The 10,517-nt window shown below is 45.3% G+C and overlaps 1 protein-coding gene across 1 annotated transcript in view; it reads right to left on the reverse strand.

The window, feature by feature from the left end:
- Positions 1 to 8,272, reverse strand: part of LOC123574614 (uncharacterized) — a 121,220-nt gene extending 112,948 nt beyond the window's left edge. The window contains exons 1-5 of the mRNA XM_065547616.2: positions 8,182 to 8,272; positions 7,922 to 8,049; positions 4,595 to 4,698; positions 3,300 to 3,446; positions 367 to 662 (exon numbers count right to left, since the gene is read on the reverse strand). Of these exons, the coding sequence (XP_065403688.1) occupies positions 367 to 662; positions 3,300 to 3,446; positions 4,595 to 4,698; positions 7,922 to 8,049; positions 8,182 to 8,272 (766 nt within the window). The remainder of the gene's footprint in view (positions 1 to 366; positions 663 to 3,299; positions 3,447 to 4,594; positions 4,699 to 7,921; positions 8,050 to 8,181) is intronic.
- Positions 8,273 to 10,517: the final 2,245 nt, after the last annotated feature.

Below are 10,517 nucleotides of genomic sequence, written 5' to 3' on the forward strand. Positions count from 1 at the left end.
CCCTGCTAGGTGGGAAGCTCCTTGCAGGCAGGAACCCCATCTGCTTGACTTGACTTTGGAATCCCCACAGCCTCATACGGGGCTGAGGCAGGTGCTTCCGTAAAATGGGACTGATTTAGTGGCGCTTAATCCATCCGCCAAAGGTCACTCTCCCTTGGGTTTTCAACAGGCAACATGAGCTTTTAAAAATGAGTCTTGTTAAATGAAGTACGCTGATTTTCAAAGTTATGCCCACACAGGACGCCGGGGCAGGGGCTCCCTTCCAGAATGACAGAGCCCTGGGCTTCGTCTGACCACTTCTCCACCCCCAGATTCCTCTCATCACCCGATGCCTTTACTTTGGGACTTTTCCAGGTCGTTCCTCACCTCGTGCAGCATTGCTGTGAGTGGGCGAGAAGGAACTTCGTGGTCTCCGTGTGCTTTGCGGGGACCACCTCTTCGCAGGGGCCGCCACCTGCCTCTCCGGCGCTGCGTCCTCAGCATCCCCGCTGCCCCCGAGCTCCTTCAGGGAGGTGCGGCGGAAGAGCGGCCCCAGCAGCCTCCTCCTGTGGCCCAGGCGCACCAAGGCGAGCGCGGCCACGAGTTCCGGCCCAGCGCCACCCAGACTCTTTGATGTGGGTTTGTGTGTGGGAGAGTAAAAGATGCACACACCCTCCGCAAGTCTAGAATTTGTGGTTTTTGTTATCTCACAAATTCATATTTGGAAGAAGTATTTTAATTTCTTATGAGTTGTGAATAATTATGTAATTCTGCCACTTTCTCAAAACCAAGATTTTTCAAACGGACTGCTCTAGTCTGGAGCTGACATCCTTAAGAGAACTTTGCTTTTTTTCCTGTGGGTTTTAAGCAAGAGCGTGCCAAATGAATTCTTTCGTCCGCTTAAAACAGTTCATTAGGGGGAACCATCCTGTAAAAGGAAAGGAAAGGAAAGGAAAATCCTTCCTTCTTCAAATGAATTCTCAAAAATTACTTCTGAGATGCAAATGCTGCTTGAGTGTTTGAGCTCCGTGAGAGAGTCCACTTCCCAACTTGTTTTCAGTCGGCTCTTGGGTGCTACTGAATTTCTTAAACACTGTATTTCTCCCTTATCTGTGAATTAGCCATGTGTTCTTTGGAATCCCTTCCTGGGTCTTCGTTATTCTTTCCAAGGCCGGGCGTGACGGCCCACGCCTGTAATCCCAGCACTTTGGGAGACCGAGGCGGGCGGATCGCCTGAGGTCGGGCGTTTGAGACCAGCCTGACCAACATGGAGAAACTAAAATACAAAATTAGCCGGGTGTGGTGGCAGGCGCCTGTAATCCCAGCTACTTGGGAGGCTGAGGCAGGAGAATTGCTTAAACCTGGGAGGTGGAGGTTGCAGTGAGCCGCGATTGCGCCATTGCATTCCAGTCTGGGCAACAAGAGCAAGACTCCCTCTCCAAAAAAAAAAAAAAAAAAAAAAAAAAAAAACACCTAGGGAACGGGTCAGGAAGTCTGCATCATCAAATGACACCATGAACTCCTCAAGGGTCTACCCATTGTTTTAACTTGCTGCCCAAAAGGTACTTCTCATTCGAATAGCCCCATTCTACATTCATCTCTGTCAATCATCACGTCACTTGACCATGACATCGTTCTGAGCACCTGTGACATCCCAGACCCTGTCTGAAGCACCGGAAATGCTGGGTGAACGGGACAGAAGGGCCCACAGATCCTCATGTTGCTGTATGAAGTTTAGACTCTAGTGGCCCCGATGACTGACCTCATGACATTCAAATAGGAGGCGATCATTTCATTAAATACACACACACAAGAATGTCAATAGTTAGGATATGCTTATTTTTCTTCCAGGGCATAAGATTTTTTTTTCTTCTATGTATTTCATATCCCTAGCTGGAGAAATATCAAAAGAATCTGAATATCACCATCTGGAAGTTGTGCCATGGACTCCAGTGGGCAGGATTTGAGCTGGGATTCTCTTCTTCCTCTAGCTGTGTATTTCTTCTGCTTAAAATGAGCACAAACACATCTAATTCCCTAATGGACCAACTTGGATCTAAAAGTCTCTAATTCTTTGCCCGCCCCCTTCTACCCACATAGATTCCTGGGATTCTCTAAATGCAGATGGCAGTGGGGAGGGCTGGGGATTCCCATCAAGGATATTTGATCATCGGTGACTTCACTTAACCAATAAATCCAATGTGTTGAAATACACACGTGTCAGAAATGTGGCATGCTGTTACTCACTCAAAAGTCTGTTGGTCTGTCCTGGTTGTGATTGGGGAATGAAGCCCTAGGGACTTATTTCAGTTCAATAGCATGTAACCCCCAATCAATATTTCATTAAGTGTTACTATTCATTCCTAGTATTTCCCCAAGTTTAACTTGCTCCTTTTGAAACGACTGGTATTCTTATGAGCCAGAAGACTGTTATTTGAAAATGTTTCCTTTTTTTTTTTTTTTGAGACGGAGTTTTACTCTTGTTGCCCAGGCTGGGGTGCAGTGGCACGATCTCGGCTCATTGCAACCTCCACCTCCCAGGTTCAAGTGATTCTTCTGCCTCAGCCTCCCGAGTGGCTGGGATTATAGGCACCCGCCACCATGCCCAGCTAATTTTTGTATTTTTAGTACAGATGGGGTTTCACCATATTGGCCAGGCTGGTCTCGAACTTCTGACCTCAGGTGATCTGCCCATCTCAGCCTCCCAAAGTGCTGGGATTACAGGCGTGAGCCACCACGCCTGGCCAATGTTTCCTTTTTAAACCTTCATTATATATCACTTTCACACGTAGAACTCTCTTCACCTCCATCTAGAAATATTTTCATTTTCTCTGGGTGTGCTTCTGTCTCCCGCCGGAGAACCCTGGCGCTCCAGGAAGAGGACCCTGGGTATCCCGGCGCCTGGCGCACAGGAGAGGCTCAATAGACACTGAATGATTTTTTTTAACATTGAAGTTGTTTTTAGCTCTCCCCTATTAGCTGTTAGATAGCAGTTTGCATTGTATGTCGAGTCTGTATTTATAATATAACCTTAGTTCTGCCCTAAAATTCCACAGGACAAATTCCATTTGGAAACATCCTCTAATTGTCATGCAGTGGTTCTGTTCAAACTGCAGGAACATTTTTAAATCCCACAGCTGTAACAGGCTGTCTGCCCATTACAGAAGGAGACGTCAGGCGGAAATTCAAAACACTTGCTACTGTGACATCTGCCCAGTGGTACTAATTTACATCCCTTTGTATTTATTATTGTATAGTTTGGGATGTAATAAGATGCTGCCATCATCCCCACAAGCCTCTGGAATACTCAGGAGTGGTACTGCACAGTCGTGAAGCACACAGGCTCTTCGAGTTTGACATCTGCTTTGAATTCTCCCTTGACCCGGGATGAGGAAGTCTGACTGAGCGGCGGTTTCCTCATCTGTAAAATGGGTATAACACCAGCACCTATCTTGCTGAATTGGTACCTGGAATAAATGAGGAAGCACAGGCCAAGCCCTCCAGCACTGGACACAGTCAGCATGTAATTAATGCTAGCTCTTCTTATTAAATTCCTTTAGCTTCAAGACAAAGTAATCGGAGACACTTACAGAATTGCAGAAGAGTTTATCATGCGGTTTTCTTTGGGGAAAACATTTAAGCAGTTTTAATCCATTTTATAATGACATATTACATAATCCTTACTCGTAACTTTAATCAAAAATGTTGTCTTTTAATAAACAAGATTCACATTTAGACTCTGTCTACACACACAAGCCAGTTTTAAATGTTACCCAGATTAAGTCAAACAACCGATAATTAACAATGTTTTACGTGTAACTGCTTTTGTTTGTGGACCCAATCCTAAACATTTTTTTACCAAGTAACCTTAAATATGTCATCAGATGGGTTTTTAGTAGACATATCTGAACCTAATTTTGTAGCTTAAAAATAGTATATTTACTCACTTTTTAAAATATTAAATATGTAGGATATTTTAACACTTGGCCAATTCAAGTGTTGATAAGTAACATCTGTCAACATTTTCAATATTATCTAGCTCAGTTATCCAGAATAAACTGAGAATCTTCTGGATTTTTAAAACAATTCTCAGGCCCTGATTTGCTAGGAGAGTTTGGGCGGACCTTTACGCACACAAACAACTCATAGTTTGAGTTGGCTTCCTCTCCTTTCTCACACAAAGATAACTGAGAGGTGGAAAAATGTCACTTTGTGAAAAATGACATCTTCAGCAAAACAGATCTGTACAAGGCAGAACTGGACAAAATATGTTGATTCACATTACCGTTGACTTATATCAGACATTCTATCATTTTATCTGCTTCGAGCATTTATCAAAGTAAACTGCTGCCGAGTGCAACTGCCTTCTTGTCGGCTGGGACAGGTGTTACCACATCTATCGCCTCGCCTGCTTGTAAACAGGGATAGCCTGTTCCTGCAGCTAATCCTGGCAACACAAGCTCATCTTCACACAACAGGATTGGGAGGCTCTGGAAGGTTCCAAGGCCAAAGACAGAGCCAGGTCTGCCTGGAAGCCATCTGTGATCCACGTTCCTACCCGTCCACCTTGCTCATGCCTCCCTCTGCAGCAACCAACCTGGCACCAAAACAGCACCTGCCAGGGGAACTTGAGGATTTGGCTGGCCTGGGGCTAGGGCGGTCCACTCCCACCAAGAGGAAGAGGCCCACATCCCCAGTGGCCTCTGAGGCCAGCAGAGTCTGTGGTGCCAGAAGGGAATGACCTGTGAACCTGTCCTCCACTGCACCCTGTGCTTCTGACTCAGACTAACACACCAGGATTTTCTATTTCAACAGCAGTGTCTATGGTCCTCTTTTCTAAGTGAAAGAGTCCAAGCTAAAGTTGGCTACAGGGATCCTTGCAGCTCCAGAGCCAGTGTAGGGCTGATACCAGCCCTCTGCTGTTATTTGACAGCTTGCAAAATGTACAAACTGGCCAGATGCAGGTGTGTGCTTGCATGCGTGTGCACACACACACATATCTGAATACATGTGTGTATGTATCTACACATCATACTAATAAACTAATAACTTCCATGGGCAATAAATTTTCAAATTTCTTTAGGATTTAGATAAGGAGAATGTATATAATCCATTAACACATTACTTATTATGCATACATAAACATACTCATACTCTTAATATGCCCTTTGAAAAAATATATTCAACCAGCTTAATTTTTCTAATTTTGTTTTTGTTAAATCCTGTTTTCTTATTAACAATTGATTGCTAAGCAGCATGCACTGTGCTAAGTAGGTTACTTGGATTATCTGTGTAATCCTTCCAAGAGCTACATGATGAACACACAGATGTCCACATCTTCTGCAGATGAGGAAGCTGAGGGATAGAAAAACCAGATAATTTGCACAACACAGCACAAAGCTGAGGAGCCAACACTGGACCTGAGGAAGTCCCATTCTGGAAGCCAAATTCCCAACTGCTAAGCTCTGCTTGAATTCTCATTAAGCATCTCGCTTCTTAAAAGTTTCAGCAACTCAGCAGTCTATAATCCAACTCACCTTCTCCGCAATGCCAAAAAGTAGAAGTGACTCTTTCTTTTCTTTTCTTTTCTTTTTTTTTTTTTTTTTGAGACAGAGTCTCATTCTGTTTCTCAGGCTGGAGTGCAGTGGCACGATCTCGGCTCACTGCAACTTCTGCTTCCTGGGTTCAAGCGATTCTCCTACCTCAGCCTCCCGAGTATCTGGGGCTACAGGCACGCACCACCACACCTAGCTAATTTTTGTATTTTTAGTAGAGAAAGGGTTTCACCATGTTGGCCAGGATGGCCTCAATCTCTTGACCTCATGATCTGCCCTCCTCAGCCTCCCAAAGTGCTGGGATTACAGGCGTGAGCCACCACACCTGGCAATGCTTTCTTATAAGTGAAGTGTTTTCCCTATCCATGAGGGTATTTAGGGAACTATATGAAAATATATATGTAAGTTGTATGTCGGTAATTGATAGTTAAAAATGGCGTCAAACAATAGAGTATCTTCTTTCCATCCTTCATAGATTCAATACTCGTTTAGCTGAGGTTTATCATTGGCCAACACCAGGGTTGAGTTCTGGGAGGGAGAATAAAAAGTAGTGGGCACCCTCTGCTCCCCAAGAACTCACACTGATCACACAGATATGTGTGTGGTATAACACTTGCTTTCCATGAAAATAAGTTGATTAATCGCGTATCGAACATAGAGGGTCAAATAATGAAAGTGTTTCTTAGGGCAAAAAATAAGAGCACTGGGGGTTTTCAGACCCTAAACGTAGTCCTTTTTCTAACAACCAAAGAATTAGCCATGTCTGCTCCTGACATATAGCCATCCTCCTTTGCTACCAGGAATAAACAACAATTTGACTGAGCCAAATAGCAGATGCAATTTTGCATGAAGCTAGTAATACTGTTTATGCTTTACTATTTTTAATATGCTATAAAAACTATTTGTCTTTTCAAAAAAAATATATTTTTTTTTTTACAGATTTAATGCCACTGCCTTAACTTTAAACCAATGGGGTAGACATTTTTCCTGCTCTTTTCAGGGGCAAATTTTGGAATTATTTTAAAATCAGTCTGATGCCTCACACATCACGACTGCTAAACTTGGGTATTTGTTTTTCAGTGCGACGAGCTTCATGCTGAATACTGATTTGAAGTGTGGTTCACCACGTAGACTTAAATTGTCCTTCCCACAACTTTATCTGAGAAGCCTGACAACGGTGACAATCACAGGACTAGTTTTATTGGGTAAGACTATTCTATGTGCAATTTATTCTGACAGGCTCCACAATTTTTAAGTGCAATTAAATCCTAAGAATTTGCCCAGGAAAAAAAAAAAAGTCTACCACGTTCAAAAAAAAATTTTTTTTTTGTAGAAAGCAGAAAAAACAGTTGAATTGAACAACTAATTACTAACTGGTTGCTCTCTTGGAAAAAAAAAAAAAAAGATATTTGACAGAGCCTCAAAATCGATTTCATTATTTAGACAGGCAACTTTCTGGGTCTGAGAAACAGAAGGCTTCCAGGAGGTCTGCAGCCACCTGCTTCAGCCACTGCTGGTATCCACATCTTCAAAGTGGAGGTTTAGCCACACCCAGAGCGGGGAATAACACTTGCAGAAAACAAAGCTCAGAAATTGCTGTCACCTGATTCCCTGCAGCAGAGCAGACCAGCTGTCTCCTGTACAGGTGGAAGCAGCTCGCACGCTTCCTGCCGTCCGCACCCCTCGCTCCTCCCTCACAATCCCAGAAATGGAATCCCAAGAGGCCGCTCAGGCAAGCCAGATAGAGCCACCCATGTGATCACGCACGCAGGGCGTGAGGGCCCCCCTGCCATGGCCCAGGAAATACGTGCATCAACGTGACTCATGTCATTTACTTATCCTTGGTGAATTTCACATTGCATTTCTAACCCAAAGCTAGGGTCGTGATTGTCTGGGGCATGGAGTCCCTACCACTTCTATGTATTCCACATTCCCAGTCTCTATTCAACAGGAGGCTAGCCTGACACTGAAGCAGCTATCCAGGTTATGCTTGAGAAATCACATGTTTTTAAAGAGATGCCAAGTTGCACCTAACATCATAGAATATTCTCTTCATGTGAACTTAATTCAGTAGAAAACATCTTCGGCCAGACATCTGCAGCCGGCGTAATCTAGCCACCTGGCACCTGCTGTTCCCTCTACCCTTGCTGCTGCCCCGACCTGCCCCACACCCCAGCCCCCGTTAGGGTTGACGGTTTCCTAGAGATACTCAGCCTTTTGGTGCTCCTCTCTCCACCTGGTCTACCCCATGCATCAAGCATTGATCCCCCCATCTTGTGTGCCCCCAAGACATCTACCACTGGTAACACTAAAATGGCCTTGCCTGTCTCACCCAGTTTGGCTCCAAACTCATGGAGGACCACCTTGCACACTCCCCAGCACCTCACACAGTTCCTGGTACAGAGCAGGGCTCCCAGGGATGCTTGCTGAAGGTCTTTTTTTCCCTTCTGAGCTGCTAAAACAACAGGCATTAAATAGTCACCTGGGCCAAATTGTTGCTGGGAAATGTCCTTCTCTGCAGATTGTAAGCCCCATGAGGTTATGGCAGAAACTGTGCCCTCCTTTTGTGCCCTAATACCTGGGCCAGTATTCTGGGCCTATTAGATGCCAAGAAATGTTTGTTGAATAAATGAATTAAAGACAATACCGATACAGACATCCTGAGAGAAAGCCAAAACAGTCTGAAAATGAAGGCCATCCAGCATCCGTGTGCACAGGACCTTGGGAAAGCTGTCCATCAGGGTCTCTCTTTTTGACTTCCTCTAAAAGGTGCTCCGCAGAACCTGAACTGACCTAGTGCAGTACAGCACGGTACCAGGGACACAGGCCATGTGGAAAGAGATTACTTGCCATGCAAAGCAGGGCTGAGGATCCGAGGCCTCGACGTGGAGAGTGGGACCCCAGGGCTCTCACACCTCCCTTCTCAGCCCATTTGTTCCTTTTTCCTGGATGACTACCTCCCACCTGTCACCCCTGCCTTTGCCTTCTGCTTGGCCAACGCTAAATCACCCTTTCAGACTCATCTCAGGTACCACCTCTCCAAGGACACGTTCCCTGACCCCTCTGGCCTGACCTGGTGTGAATGCATACCATGCTGTTACCCTCACTGGACAGACATACTGTCTTCCTTTTTTTTTTTTTTCAGACAGAGTCTCACTCTGTCACCCAGGCTGGTGTGCAGTGGTACAATCTCAGCTCACTGCAACCTCCACCTCCCAGGTTCAAGTGATTCTCCTGCCTCAGCCTCCCAAGTATCTGGGACTCTAGGCGTGCTGCCACCACACCTGGCTATTTTTTTATTTGTAGTAGAGACGGCGTTCCTCTAAATTGGCCAGGCTGGTCTTGAACTCCTGACCTCAGGGGATCCTCCCACCTCAGCCTCCCAAAGTGCTGAGATTACAGGTGTGAGCCACCACACCAGACCTGATCACTTCCTTTTTGAATATCTCCGCCGCTGCTGAGTGAGGACCTCGAGCAGTGCCAGGATTTGCTGTCGCTCCTGCCTCCCGCCCTCTCTTGCATCCTGCTCCCTTTCCCCCTGCCTGGGCCTTTGCCACTTCCCCAGATTTTAATTATGCAAAATTAAATAGATGCTTCATAGGCGAACAGCTGCGTACAACACCTTGAGGTCTTCAGGGGAAACAGTGCAAGCATAAAAAACAGGAAGAGCAACTTAAGATTAAAATACTGCTTTGAGGCTGGTGTGGGCGCTGTCTCCAACAGAGGCTGAAACTTGCCTGCTGGATTTAAACCTGCCCATGGTCAGGCATCGAGTCCCCACGCCAGGCCTGGGGGAGACAGAGGAGGTGAGATGGCCACAGCCTCAGCCACCTTTCCTGCCACTTTTGGCAGCTCCACGATTGGCATCAGAATGGCACTTATTGGAGGGTTTTCTCCCTCGCAGCCCTCCTACGAGTTGCCTGCTGCCTCTGCTCCTACCCATTCCAACCCTTCAAACCTAGGGACTGCCGGGCTTCCGACCCTCTTCCCCTTTTATAGGTGTAAGGTGCCGTCCCTGGGAGGCCAATGCTGTTGGCTGCACACTTATAGAACCCCAAGTTATTTCCAGGACCCCCTAAAAATGTGCATTGCTAAAACAGGACTGTTTTACTTTGAGCACCAGATGAATTCCGGAACAGTCAGGTGCAAAACTGAATCCTGGCATAGTGAATCATCTTCCCCATGGCTTCCATTTTAATTTCAGAAGTGCATTCGTGGAGGCTGAGAACTTGCATCCAACACAATATGAAATCGCATGAGGAATTCCGACATTGCCCGGGAGTGCACACAACCCGTGTGCATTTCATTTGCCCGTATGTATCCTATAAAAAAACTCAACCAAATTCAAACGCACCGTCTTTTATAATAAAATAAAAATCTCTCTAATATTTAAAATATACAGCATACTCCCATTTAAATCAGAATGCTTACTATTTTTACCCAAAATGCTTCTATTTCTTGAGAGAGCTGATGCTTACTAGAAGTGAACATGGGTCATGCAAGATGCACTGAGTCAAAATTGGCTAGGACTATGGAATCGTCTCTCTCCTGCAGGAATCCCGTCCACACGCTGCTGGTTCACTTTCATCATCTGAAGGACCTCTGGTACCTACGTTCTACTTGTCATGTGCAGTTTATTTTGGTTCTAAAAGTCAGAGGCAAATATTAATAAAGGCATTTGCAGCCTTTTTAAGCTTGGAAGATATTCCTGGCAGGGGGAGCGGCAAGACATGGTCATCAGAGGTCATCCACCATCCCCGGCACTATGTCCTGCTGGCCACAGGCCCCCTGCATTCACTCCCTTACCTAGTAGTAGGACATATGGAAATTAGCCTGCGAAATGTTGTATGTTAGCACAGTGCATGTTCAATATACCAGAGCATGGCATTTAGTCCATAAGGTTTTATGAATTACCTGAACATATACAAGCATTCTTTAAACAAATAACACTTAAATACCAGAGTGACAATTAACACTGACCAA

Source organism: Macaca fascicularis, chromosome 7 (genome assembly GCF_037993035.2).
Source record: "Macaca fascicularis isolate 582-1 chromosome 7, T2T-MFA8v1.1".
Taxonomy (NCBI): Eukaryota; Metazoa; Chordata; class Mammalia; order Primates; family Cercopithecidae; genus Macaca; species Macaca fascicularis.